This window comes from Cajanus cajan, chromosome 3, assembly GCF_000230855.2.
Source record: "Cajanus cajan strain Asha chromosome 3, NIPB_CcT2T_4, whole genome shotgun sequence".
Classification (NCBI taxonomy): domain Eukaryota; kingdom Viridiplantae; phylum Streptophyta; class Magnoliopsida; order Fabales; family Fabaceae; genus Cajanus; species Cajanus cajan.
Window position 1 is genome coordinate 79687846 of NC_138519.1, and position 14493 is coordinate 79702338.

General features: G+C 30.9%; 1 protein-coding gene across 2 annotated transcripts; it reads left to right on the plus strand.

The window, feature by feature from the left end:
- The first annotated feature begins 1353 nt into the window (after positions 1-1353).
- Positions 1354-11068, plus strand: LOC109807313 (uncharacterized). Of its 2 annotated transcripts, none has more exons than XM_020369856.3 (14): positions 1354-1883; positions 3033-3112; positions 3760-3918; positions 4940-5153; positions 6148-6234; positions 6309-6448; positions 7158-7238; positions 7347-7411; positions 7992-8164; positions 8872-9002; positions 9119-9206; positions 9703-9916; positions 10046-10146; positions 10258-11068. In XM_020369856.3, the coding sequence occupies exons 1-14, from the start codon at positions 1716-1718 to the stop codon at positions 10717-10719; spliced, it is 2163 nt and encodes a 720-aa protein (XP_020225445.1). In that variant the 5' UTR covers positions 1354-1715; the 3' UTR covers positions 10720-11068. The 2 variants fall into 2 exon arrangements, with proteins under 2 accessions (XP_020225445.1, XP_020225495.1); XM_020369906.3 differs by having other exon boundaries at positions 1866-1883; positions 3782-3918.
- The last annotated feature ends 3425 nt before the right edge of the window (positions 11069-14493 follow it).

Sequence of the window (14493 nt, forward strand, 5' to 3'; positions counted from 1 at the left end):
ATTAAAGATTTAATACATCATTTAATTTATTTACTCTTTTAGATAATTGTTAATTAGGTCTCCAAAATAAATAAAAAAATTGTAATTGAAATTTTAGTTCTTAGGATTTGAGATTTGTTTATAATAATATTTTTCAATATCTTCATACTAACACAGTCACATAAAATTTTCATACATCATCATCAATGTGTAACATGCTTTAATCTATTTATAAAAATCTTCACAATCTCCTTAATCATAAGAATTATTGACTAAAATACTTTAACAAATAAATATTAAAACCTAATTTTCATTGATGATGAAATTGAATAATAACATGATTCTTCGAGTATGAAAATATAAAAAATATTTAGTCAAATTTAATGGATTATAAATTATAAATATAAAAGTAGTTTCACCGTTAAAAACAACGATTCAACTTTATTTTTCTATAAAAATAAAATAAAATAATTAATTAGTATCAGTCAATTATTCGACTACAATGCAATTTTAATATAAAATTTGTGATTAAAATTTATACAAATCAGTTTACATTATGTTAAAATAACTTAAAACTAACTTCATTAAAATTAGTTTTGCAAAACCTAAAAAGAAAAAAAAAAAAAGACAACAGATCCTATTGAAGTTATGCGGATATACAGAAGAATTATAATAATATCGGTGTAACTTTTATTAAGTATTACACCTTTTAATAATTTTATATTAAATGTGAATTTTGTCAACCTATTGATTAAATTGAAAGTTACTTATTCTTAGATTATATATACAAAATTTTATATTAATCTAAAATGATTTAATACTTCATTTTTATAAAACAAAATTGACGTAATATATACATTTGAAAATATACTAAAATATAAATATTTTAATTATTTTTAAGTTGTTATTTAATTTTAAATTTTTTTTATATAAACATATAAAGTAATATGAACTTTCAATCTAATGATTGAATTTACAAAATTCATATTTAATATAAAACTATTGAACGATGTAATACTTAATAAAAATTATACCGATGTTATTATAATCCTCTTCATATATGCTAGAGGGACTGAGACACTTTGTGTCTCTAATAATTATACACAAATAAATATTAGAAATTGTAGAAGATATAATTTTTTTTTTGTATTTAAGGGTATAAAGGTTCACTAAAAAATGAAGAGAAAAAAATAGTTACTAAAATATATCTTCTTTATAATAGACTTTATAATAGATATAGATTATATATATATATATATATATATATATATATATATTTATTTATTTATTTTTTGAAAGTGAAAAGCTACGCGGAAACATTTAAGCTCACTATTAAAAAAAATAAATAAATAAACTCTCTTACAGGGAATGGGCAAAATGGCAAATTGACAAGAATATTCCGTGAGGGAGAACACTTGCAAATTGCAATTAGCAAAAGCGAAACGAAATCGAGGTGCGTTTCTCGCCGGAGAGGAATGTGGTGCTAACCGTCATAACTTAACTTAAACCCACACCACACCCCGCGTGGAACTCCTTTCCACGCAAGAAACCCATTAAACGACGACGCTTTAAGGGTCTGTGTGCGGGTGCTACCAATCACACTTTACCTGGAAAAGAAAAAAAAACGAGAAGAAGAAAAAGTCAGTGCAGCTCGCGATTCCAAATTCGCGACGCAACCGATCTATGATCTATCATCTCTCCGATCAGTGTCGGTGATTCCACATCGCGAGAGAGAGATGTGGGTGTTTTACCTGATCTCGCTGCCTCTTACGACGGGCATGGTGCTTTTCACGCTTAGGTACTTCGCCGGCCCTCACGTGCCTCGCTACGTGCTCTTCACCGTCGGATACACCTGGTTCTGTTCCCTCTCCATCATCATCCTCGTCCCCGCAGACATTTGGGCGGTACCGTTAATCACTCCTCCTTTTCAATTTCAATTTAGTTCTCCTTGTTCTGTTGATCGGTTGCTATTACTAGATTTCGTCTTAATCCTCTTTGATAGAATCTCTTTCTCGCGTTAAGGAATGTGGATGTGCTTAATTCCGCTTCGTAGGGTTGAGTAACGGGGTTTTTAGGATTGTTTTGCCTAGCATTAGGATAGCATCCCTTTTGAGCTGTTTCCATGCGTGTTTTTTGTCATTAGTGCTGGTTTTAAGGTGTGGTTGCGATCGCAGACGCAGTATCGTCGCAGTCCTTGATGTTGCGGGAAATTGCGGCGATGCGGCTGCATTTGCGGTTGTGATGTGGCCGCGGAGAGTTTGAAAGATGTTGCTGTGATGCGGTCATGGAGAGTCCAAAAACCTTGATGTTGTGGCCAAAAATGACGGTTGTGGACTGTTTTTTAAAACACTAGGCATGACCAGAGGCATGACCAGAAAAACAATGTTGAGTCGGACGTGTGATTTGGTGATTACTATAGAAAGTTAGAAACAAAACCGAAAATGATTCACAAATATGGGACAAAGTTGCTTTACAAATCTCAATTGAGGAACAAATGCATCGGTTATATGGAGCTTTATAGATCATAAGGAGATGCTGGTAATTGTACATCAGTGCAGGTGAAAAATGCATGGATTATAATTAACACTGCCCAGACAGAAGTCTTCATCTTAGATTAGAGGAAGCCTTAACTGATAAAAAGGGCTTGGATATGGGAAGTTTTGAACAGCTGGGTTTTAAAATCAGAAGACGGAAGAAATATGTACAATTATGAGTTTCAGAAAGATTTGCTTTCCATTGGTGTGATAGTGTCTGTCCATTGTTTTAACAGAAATATTATGCTACCTTCATTTCATGGACAAGGCAGCTTTGTGACTTTTTGTTCTGCAATTAAGCTCGTGTCTATTAAATTATGGTTGTTATTGCATCTTCTTTCTTTCCTAATTAGTTCATCTTGACTGTTCTTCAGCTTCTACATAATTTTTTTCCCTTTTCCTTTGAAAGGAAGGTTTTTGGGACTTTATATTATTACAAGGTGAAAATAATTGTGGCTAATTGAAGAACTATATGTTCATTGGTGTCATTCATAACAGTTTTTTTTATGACAAATGCAGACAATGTCTTCTAACCATGAGAATGGAGGTATTTCTTTCTTCTGGAGCTGGTCATATTGGAGTACGTTTTTGCTTACTTGGTATGCTTCGTGTAATTCTTTTATGATTATATGTTTGCATCACTTTCATAGCCCTTTGCATACTTCAAACATGTATTTTTTAGTAAGGCAAGTAAATTTTACTTCATAATGGACAATTTTTTTTTGGTTAATGGTCCAAAGTTTTTTAAAATTGTTCGATTTATCACGAGAAACCTGCTTTGCTATCATTGTCTGTCAGTCAAACATTCCTCCAGGATCCTTGTTTTGAGTTGGAGGACTATGTACTCTGTTATGTATCTGATATGTAATATGTAATATGTAATTGGATCAAGCTAAAGTAACTCTTTGATGTGAATGTCTCTCTAGTCTTCATAACATCAACACATATTTAATCATCAATTTTAGTTTCTTTTGGTTCAAACCATCTCTTCTCAAGTGTTAAATTCCCCAATTTGTAAGACATGTATGCATTTAACATTTTTCCTATTACACAACAGACTTTGACCCATGCTGGCAATATCTATGAATTAATCAACACGATATAGTTATTATGTGAAGTGTAAACTTTAAGTAGTTTTGTATATTTGCCATCTCATATGTTTGCCTACACAGTAAGCATGGTTTTTGCAAGGAAGTATTTAGATGATTTTTTACTTATCAGAGACGCAATTATTTATTCTAAGCAGGGCTGTGGTGCCCCTTATTCAGGGTTTTGAAGATGCTGGGGATTTCACTGTATCAGAAAGATTAAAGACTAGTGTACATGTTAACCTGATCTTCTATCTAATTGTGGGATCCATTGGCCTTATTGGACTCGTTCTCCTCATTTTGACACACAATAAGTGGTTGGTTCTCATTCTCCTAAACTTGTTTAATTTATTTATTTATTAATGTTGATTTTAGTTTTTTAGTTGTAAGATGCTAGCTCAAAGTTTTTGCTGCCTAGATTTTTTTATTTTTATTTTTAAGTTAGATTATTATTTGCACTTTCTCTGGTTTCCTCAAAGACACTTGCATGATACCTAATTTCTTCTTGATTATATACTGTCATACATGGACATGATCTGTTTGTAATGTATGGTTGTGTGTTTTGTTATGAATGACTGATGTATTTGTGAATTTGAGCCTGTATAGACATCAAACTCTGTGTTTGTGTTTAAGTGGATAATAAAACTCCTACAAACCTCTTTTTAAGGGACTTTTGTAACACACTACTCTACTTGATATAGCTCTGCTTTTGCAAGTTTGAAAATCTAACTTGTATAATCCTTTTGAAACCTGTGCATTTACTCCCACAGGGTAACACAATGCTTCTGTTTGTTTAAAAATTTCTATAAAATTCAATATGTCATCTTTACAAGATGTTGGGTATATAATAAATTAATAATATAGTTAAATCATATGCTGAAAAGTTGTGAGAACATTTGAAATCAATTTCAATTTTTTATTGTTTTCTTTTGGATACTGGTTCCTGTTAGGGCCTAGGGAGGTCCCACCATTAGAGTGGTGTCTAAGGATTCCTCTGGAGGGTTCAAGGAGGGAGTGAGAGTGTTGAACCCTCTACCAGAAAATAGCAACCAAATGACCTAACTAGGCTCATGGGATAAAAAACTACTTTTTTAAAATTGTACATGTAGCTCATGACTTTTCAATAATCAATATCTTGTATGAATGATTTTTCAAGCCCTGAACTCATTATTTTCTACTCTCTGGCCAGTTATAAGTTTATTTTTTGACATGTTGATCATGGCTGGCAAGTAAGCATGCGATACTTTTTTTTTCTTCATTTTTATTTTTGAGTTTTAAATGATGCAATATTTTTTTCTTCTTGGAATGATTTTAGTTGGTTCCTGCTTCTGTAAACAGGAAGGGAAGTCTTTTGGGATTTGCCATGGCTTGCTCAAATACTTTTGGACTTGTTACTGGTGCATTTCTTCTTGGCTTTGGTTTAAGTGAAATTCCTAAAAGCATTTGGAGAAATGCTGACTGGACTATCCGCCAGAAAGTTCTTACACACAAAATTTCCCAAATGGCCGTCAAACTGGATGATGCTCACCAAGAACTTTCAAATGCTATTGTTGTAAGTGGTTCATCCAAGTTTTCAGCAAAAAATATTTTATAATTTTACTGTTGGATATTACTATAATTTATTTTTGGAAATTTTGGTTTTTGGATAGAGCTCAATATAGTCAGTCGTATTTTGTCCATGTAGCCAAACCATCTAGAGGGATAAGGCTTGATTATAGCTGTTTTCCTATTGTAATTTATACAATTACAATTAACAAGTTTGGAATTTTTTTTTAATTTTCACTTGTAAACAAGCAAGATAGAACCAACTTTTCGTGAGTGTGTGTGTGTGTGGGGGGGGGGGGGGATGTATCAAGTGGGACTAATTTTCTTTTGAGAGTGAGAGGAGCAAATATGATCATTATGTAACCTAGTGTCGTCAAATAACTGCTATAGCGTCACTTCACTATAGTGCTGTGGTCTTGTGGAAATCCTCCAATCTGCTATTGTGACATCATTGCTGTCCACCAGTCCCAGTGTCTCACTCCCCCCACTCATCCAGAAACTCTTAATTTTCTCCCATACATGTTATGTAAACCCCAGTTCATGTAAGGAAGGACTCCTTTACTGTCTTTTGTGTTTAACTTCTTTTTAATGTTTTCATCAATATTTTGTCTGGAATGTTTGAACTTTTTAGTTAATATTATGTCTTTTTTTTTTTTGTACTTTATTTTTGTTTGCATACAACTTTTTTATTTTATTATATATATATATAATTGATTTATTTCAACTGCTATATGTCTTCCGCTATTTACCTATTCACTATATAATATAGTGGAATTTTTGCTTTCCACTATTTTCTTCAATCTGCTATTGCTAACACTGATGTGACCTTTTAAGTAACTTTAACCATGGCCATCTATGTGGTTATATGATTAAGATGTACACTCATAAAAATTAGTCCTTTTATTTGATACACCCCTATAAAAATGTCTTGTTTACATACTCTTAACTCCTCACATCCACCAAAATAAATATTGGAGTTTAATGATTGTTTATTTCTGTAGGTAGCTCAAGCAACATCCAAGCAGATGTCCAAGCGGGATCCTTTGAGACGTTATATGAATGTCATTGATGATATGCTATCTGAAATGGTATTGAGCTTACATTATTTGATTACAAAACCTGGATTATTTTCTTTATTTAGATCTAACCTTCAAACTTTCAGTTTAGGGAAGACCCTTCCTTCAAACCACAAGGTGGTCGATTAGGGGAAAATGATATGGATTATGACACAGATGAGAAGTCAATGGCAACACTAAGGCGTCATCTTTGGGGAGCTCGTGAGGAGTATTACAGATATAAAAGGTAAAAACATGATCGATTTGGTTTTGGTCTCGAAGTGGTAATACTGTTATTCTCTTGAAAAGGTGTTTTTGAATCCTTTACAGCAGTTGTGGTCAATTCAATTGTTATATTCTTACAAAAAGGAAATTCACCTATTAGACCTATATATTTTTTGTTCATATTAAAGATAAATTGATAATGCCATTTCCAACTGTTATTCATCAGATTCATGAAAATCAAATTGCTGTTCTTTTCATGGCTCACACATATTACTTTTAGTTTTTTTCCTATTAAATTATATATCCTGTTGAATCTTACAACTGGGCTGGTTAATATTTCTGCTCATTAATTTCAATCCTTTGGTTTTACTTGAACTTCGAAGAGTTTCATCTTTGCTTTTGTAGCTTTATATTAACATGAAAGACCTTGTAAAATCTGTTGGAAAGCCATCTTAATTGAAGTGTGCACTTTTGGGACATCAGCCTATAGGGGGTTGCAATCCCACAGTTTTTCCTAATTATTTTAATTTTTAAAAAACATTTCACAGAAAATTAAAATATAACCAAACACGTTTTCTAAATATACCTAGGAATAACATTCCAGTTAAAATATTCTTGGGAATGCAATTCCCGCGGATGTAATATAATACTTTGAAACAAACGTCTTGTTGGAATTTTTCTAAATTCCTTTACTGATAGCCAAACATTTTGCAATATTGTTACTTGTGCAGCGAATATATGACTTATGTATTGGAGGCACTTGAATTGGAAGATACAATAAAGAATTATGACCGCCGCAACTCAACTGGATGGTTTGCTTCTAATTTTACTTTCTTTTCTTTTCCAATTCAAAATCCTTGTACAATGTATTACATGTTCTTCCTCCTCACCTTAAACAATTTTTTCTGCTCTAATTTCAGGGAATATAATTCAAGCATTAGACCTGCTCGGACTGGCAAGTTGGGGTCCCTATGTGATACTTTAGGTAATAATGAGAATTACTGGTGAACCCATTGTTTCCTAACTTCACTTGATCTTTCTTTGCTGAATCTTGAATGGCATTGACCAATTTTAGTTTGTAAATTTGTTTCCAAGTATTTTTTGCGATACCAGGAGCATTTTACCCTTTCTATGTATAAAGATATTAATGAAAAGATAAAGCTACATTTCCTACTTTCTCAGTTGTACTTGCGTCCTATGAAAATGAATACTCCTATATTATAATTCTATTTTACATATTTTTCTTGTGGTACAAAATTGTATATACATATAGTACAAATTAAACTGACCTCCCTTGGTTTTGAAATGAGAGGATTTTAATGTAGTATTTACAGACCTGGTGGGTTGTGGGAAGTCAGCCCAATTCGCTCATACATATCTAATTACCTATGTTGTTTTTGGCTTCGAAGTTTGTTGAATTTCATCTCACGTATGTCTTACCTTTCTTGATTAGGGTTCTTGCTACATCTTGCATTATATTATATAATCATACATTGGTGACTCCTTGGAGTTTGGAATATTTTGGTTAGAGCTTGATATTCTAAATAAATGGTGATTCTTTGCAGAATTTTTCTGGAAATGCATTTTAAGGAAACAAGTTGAGAAAGGCCTGGCTGTTATACTCGGTATCATGTCTGTAGCAATTCTTTTAGCTGAGGCAACTCTTCTGCCTAGCGTTGATCTATCGCTTTTTTCCATTCTTATAAAATCTGTCGGAACACAGGAGGTCCTTGTGCAGGTAGATCAAATATGTTGGTAATTTTTTTTAACGTAATGGACATTGAGATGGTGTATATTTATTTAAAATATTTTTTCATATTTTCAACAGAATTTTTGGATGAAAATTCAGTTCAGAGATTTTGGAAATCATCTATCATACTAAAAAAACTTTAGTCTTATCATATTTCATATTAACTTTTTTGGGATCGAGTGAACTGTTTTTCATCTATCTCCTTTTATTTTTTGAAAGTAACTTTCATCCTTTTGGTTTAAGGCTGTATATTGATGCAACCCCATGCTCGAGGTTTTCACCTACTGGGGTTTGGGAAGTGTAGATGTATGCAACCTTACCACTGCTAATGGATAGACTGTACATAATGCACAAATTGCTAATAGAATAGTATCACATAATGTGTCTTTGCTTGGATAAAATGCTTTTGATTCTACTTTGCTACTATACTAGTATTATTTAAAATAATAAAATTTGAAAATTAGTACAAGCTTCTTTTTGAATCGCACCTCAATGTTGTATTATCTGTTCTTGCATCACAAACAAAGCTTCATCATTCATGTTGATTTAGTGTTTAATGTGACTAGTACCCCAATATTGTTAAAAATATGAATATATTTATAACAATGTGAATCATGCATTATTTTATATATTTGATTTACTCTTTGATCTTTGAAGGGCTGTGCAAAGTCATTTACATTCAATTTCTTATCCAGGTGTTTGCTTTTGTTCCTCTTATGTACATGTGCATCTGCACGTACTATTCATTGTTCAAAATTGGAATGTTGATGTTTTACTCACTGACACCCAGACAGACTAGCTCAGTCAACTTGCTTATGATATGCTCGTAAGATTTTATTCATTTAGTTTAACAATCACTTATTTTTGTTACGGCTAACTTTTGTTTATTGAATTGCCTTTAATGTTGAATGAATACTAGTTACATTCTATCGTTGTTCCCAGGATGGTTGCTCGTTATGCTCCTCCTATCTCATACAACTTTCTCAATCTCATTCGTCTTGGTTCTCATAAAACAACTATATTTGAACAGGTATTCCTCATATTTTATGAATCCATTGACTGCCAATTCTCTTGAAAGTGTTATTTTTCTTGCCCAATACAGCAAAATTGTGGGCACTGGGCAGGTTTCATGTGCTGTCTACTATGATACTTCCTTTTCTTGCTTATCTTTTTGGGTCATATATCAAATGACTTCCTAATAATCCTACAAATTACCATTCATGGTTATAATGGTTTGGTGCATGGCATATTGTAGCTTCTAAGTAAAAGACACTGCATTAACTATTTTCTTCATTGAGTTCATTGACCCAAGTTTATTTTCTTCTTTTTTTATGTTCTTTTCTTGTTCTAATGGTTTTGTTATCTTGTATATAGTTTTACACACCTTTTATGATATTTAATAGTTTTTCTACGGCTAAGCTAGTAATTGCTAAATTATCTGAACTTCTGCATCAACACGTATTTGCTCCTTTTCCCGAGTATTATTTATTTATTTTAATTGGTGCGTGGTGCGGCTATGATTGCAGAGAATGGGTAACATTGACAACGCAGTTCCTTTCTTTGGGGATAAATTTAACAAAATCTATCCACTTATTATGGTTATATACACCCTTTTGGTTGCAAGCAACTTCTTTGATAAAGTATTTGATTTTCTGGGAAGTTGGAAGAGATATATTTTCAAAACTGAAGCTGAAGATATGGATGGTTTTGATCCATCAGGATTAATTATTTTACAAAAAGGTATGAAATAAAACTTTCCATTGTTGTTAAAAATTTAGTTCATGTTACTAAATGGCAAATCATATCTGAATGAGTGAAAACCAACTTTTTGATACTCATGGTTGATGACTGATTTCATATTATTAATAGAGCGGTCTTGGCTTGAGCAAGGATGCAAAGTAGGGGAGCAAGTTGTTCCACTTGCAAGGAATTTCAATAATATTGATATTGAATCGGGCACCAATTTTATGGTATGTTGTCATACCTCCCAAATAGTGGGAGCAATCCTGTCTGACTTGTTTCATTTGTGACTAATTTCTTTTGGTAAAATACAGTTTTCATCTTATCTTTTATTTATTCAGGAGAGGAATGGTGTTGAAATGAAGACAACTTCCAATTTAATTTCCGATGAAACAAATGGAAGTCCGTCAAAAACTTTGAAAGAAGACACAAGCAAATATGGCTCGAGCAGGGAAGCCCTCACCAAGAAGTATGCTGCCATTAGAGAGCCTGGTGGACCGACATCTAAGTTGAAGTCAGAAGAGAAAAAAGTAGCATCTGCTGATTCCTTGTTGGACGAAGGCCATACTAATTCTAGAAATTCAGCTGGAGTGCCATCTTCAGCTTTGACTTCAACGTGGCAATCGATGAAGACGGGCTTTCAGAGTTTCAGGGCGAACATGGGAGCTAAAAAGTTTTTACCCTTGCGACAAATACAAGAAAACAAGGTCTCTCATGATTCATCATCTGAGTCTCTTGATGAGATATTTCAAAGACTCAAACGACCATCTTTAAACCAATCTATTTACAATGACGACGACTAAGATGGTGGCCCATACTTACAAGTGATATCCATAATTTTGAAAGGACTTGCAAGTGTAAAAGCGTTCTAGGATTGGGAATGCGGGTCCATATTATCATGTACAGTAATGGGAAATTTTAAATGTTGTACTTAGAAAATGACAATTATACTTGATTTCCCATGCAGATCAAAGAGGGAAAGATAGTGTGCTATACGGAAACTCCTATACGTTGAAAATTCAATCTCACACAAAAGCTTGCTGATCCTTAGAAAGAATACTTCAAATTGTACCAGTGGACGGTGTCAACCGATGTTTAAATGTTTTGTATGGTTTTTAATGCATAATTTCATTTCATAGATGATTACTTGGATGGGACTGCATTAGTTTTGTGCAATATTTTCCATGTTTTGCTCACGAATTTAGTACTTGTTCATTTTTGTTGTAGATTATAATTATCTAGAACAAATATAAAATCCTTATGCGTAGACTTTCTCGTTGAGACGAGATGATATGTAAAGCAAAATGAGTTGGTGCAGTGCAGCAGTGATAGCATCTCTACTTTATGTTCTGCGCAACATAGTACGTAGAGTTGCAACAGTGCAAGATTTTTCCCATTTATATTCGCTCAATATAAATTAGAAAAGCCTCGTTTTTTTTTTGTTCTATGACTCTATGAGGACTGTGATCTCATTTTCATATATATTATTCTTATGCACATTGGTTTGCCCTCTCCCCAGTGCCCACCCTTCGCATAGCAATTCATAAAAAAAAAATTTGAGATCAAGTTACTTTTGGTCCAAATAATTTAACTTATATATGGATTTTAATTTAAAATTATAATCTTATAATTTATTAATGTATTTAATATAAATACATCGACTGTACAAGGGATTTGAATTTTTAAAGTCATTGTCATGAATAATAAATTTATTGATTTTTATAATAAGTAAACCATATTAATACAGTAAATCGAAAGAGAATCGCTTGCAGTCACTAAGCAATATTAAATTTTACTATTAATTTTTTTGTATAATGTAAAAATTAAGGTAAGAAATAGTCAATATTGTAAAAAATTTATAATGTCAGTACATGAAATTATGAAAATTATTTTTTTATTAATATATTAAGATCATAATCGCTTGCAGTCACTGAGGATTGTTTCCTGCAGTTGAGATCCAGTGTTTTTAAAACCTTTTAGTGCATTTGTTGTTAACATTTTAAAATATAAAAATTAAAATCAATGGTTGAGTTTTATATAATCATTTTATCTGCTGGTATATATCCAATTCCACACTCAAATTAAATCCTTTCTCCTTTTCATTTTTTGTTTACTGAATTTGTTACTGCGAGGAATCATGGGGATTTTTATAGAATTAGAATTTAAAATATTTGAAAAGCATAATGTTTATAATATACTAAAAATAATACTATATATTTCATAAGAAAAATAATTTTAAAATCATAAAAAAATCTACTAAGAATATTTGTTAACATTTCTTATTCTTAAATTTAATTATTTATCATATTTAATAAGAAAAAGTTTCAAAACCTAATATAGGTGTATTGCCAGTATTGGGTGAGCCAATGAAAGTACTATGATCTTTTCATACTGTTAAAACTGTTCAATCAATTCAGGAAAATTGAATCCCCGCATATTCCCGTTGAAATAATTTTGTTGAAAATAATGACAAGAAAGTAAAAATAAAAAAAAAATCTAAGAAACATTTTTGTTTTAAAAGAAACAATAAAAAAAAGATATGATATATATATATTGATAATATAATTAATAATTATAGCAACTAAAATATTGTGCAGTAGAAAAAAAAACAAAAAAAAACATTATTATTAGTTATAAAACAAGTAAGAATATATGGATAAATGAAGGGGTGAAAGAAAGAGAACAAAGTATATTAATGATATAGAATTCTAATATGTAAATTACATACCATATACAAAATTAACACTCAATTTCAAATTCATGAGAGTTACTATGACTATTTCAATCATTTCCTATATCATCAGATCGGGCTGCGGCCTGCGGTCGCTTCGTGCAATGTTTTAAAAATCAGTTTCTACGTAATGATCTGCTCACATTCGATTTAGCAATGAATAATTAATTCCACCAACAACAAAACTGTAAACAGTTCTAACTAAGAAACTGATTAAGTGGGCGGGGTAAGTATGTGATATCGTATGCCATATTGTGGGATGTTTGAATGATGACTTCGTCAAAAATTATTGCCTATTTTTTATTTTTAATGTAACCTGGTCAATTTCTTGAAGCAATTAGTCATAAGAATTTTTAGTTTGATTTTTTTTGGAGAAGAAAATTTAATTAATTAATTTTTTAGTTTTAATTAATGATCAGATAATTGGTATAGTTGACTTACTAGTGATTCAAACCAAAATAATAAGTAAATGAAATTTTACTTGTAAGTAGTATTTTAGCAAGTGGATGTTAAATGTTTATTATATATAACTAAAATTTATAATAAAAATATTATATTTTTATATATAAATTATATTTAAAATTTATATAAATAGATATTTTTAAATATATAATTATATTTTATATTTGTGATAAATAATTTATATTGTAATACAATATTATTTTTATTTATTATTTTTATTCTATAAATATTAAAATTTTAATTCATAAATAACTGTGATAAATAAAATCAAATTATATAAGTAGTTAATAAAAAAATTCTAAAAACTTTTGTAAAAAAAAAACTTCTAAAAATGTTTTAAATAAAAAAGGTTCATGTTTGTTCCAATAAAGGAATAGTAGTAGGAGAATCCTTAGTAATGCAACCTATAGGAGAACTTAGTCATCATCCTAATCTAAAATATTCAAATGAGTATAACTTGTCCTTTGTAAAACCTTTTTTCCTATATATATATATATATATATATATATATATATATATATATATATATATATATATGACTGTCATATTAAGAACACAATTTTTTTTTCCTCCAATTTCAATCCCTTAAAATATGCATGGATATTATCTCTATAATAAGTCTATGATATACATTTATAATTGTATTTGAAATTGTGTGAGAATCGCATGAAACACAACCTTGAGTAATTCTAAAGGAGTTAACTCAGTAAGAAATCCGTGAGTAACCCTAAAATATGGCCTTCTCGATCAGATGATGATTTGGAGGGTACAGACCCTTCATACTCGTTTGTTAATAGCGTGAGAGACCTCTGTTCGACTTATTTGATCAACTGGAGACATACTTAGTTAAATAGAGAGTTGTTTGGTCAATAATTGGAGACCTTAAAGCCAGGTACATAGTCCTCCAGACTCGAGTGTTTTTGGCACGAAAAGTCTTTGCTTGGCTTGTTTGATCAATTGGAGATTTGGAAAGTACATAACCCTCTAGGCTTGAGTGTTTGTGACATGAAAAGTCTTTGCTTGGCCTTAGTTGATCAATTAGAAATTGAAAGAGTACAATGTTTAATATATAAGTTTTGATATTAATAGTTGGATTTTTATTGTTATTCTATCGAGCAACACGTTTATAACTACAGTTTCTAATTTAAAATTTTGAGTCAATTTTTTTTAAAATTAATATTTATATCTATTATAAAGGAGATACAAAAATATATAATTTTTTTTTCATTTTTTATTAGACTATTATACACCTTAAAAGTAAAAAAATTTAATAATTTCTCATATCCTCTATATATGAATAATCACCTACAACCATTTAATAGCATTGAAATTTGTGGAGTTATCTTTCAAAATTTTGATATACCTAAACACATGTACGTAATTT

Coding starts and splice junctions, on each gene's coding strand:
- LOC109807313 (XM_020369856.3), top strand. CDS start 1,716: ATGTGGGTGTTTTACCTGATCTCGCTGCCTCTTACGACGGGCATGGTG. Junction 9,207..9,702: donor AAACAACTATATTTGAACAG/GTATTCCTCATA, acceptor CTATGATTGCAG/AGAATGGGTAACATTGACAA. Junction 9,917..10,045: donor ATTAATTATTTTACAAAAAG/GTATGAAATAAA, acceptor TATTATTAATAG/AGCGGTCTTGGCTTGAGCAA.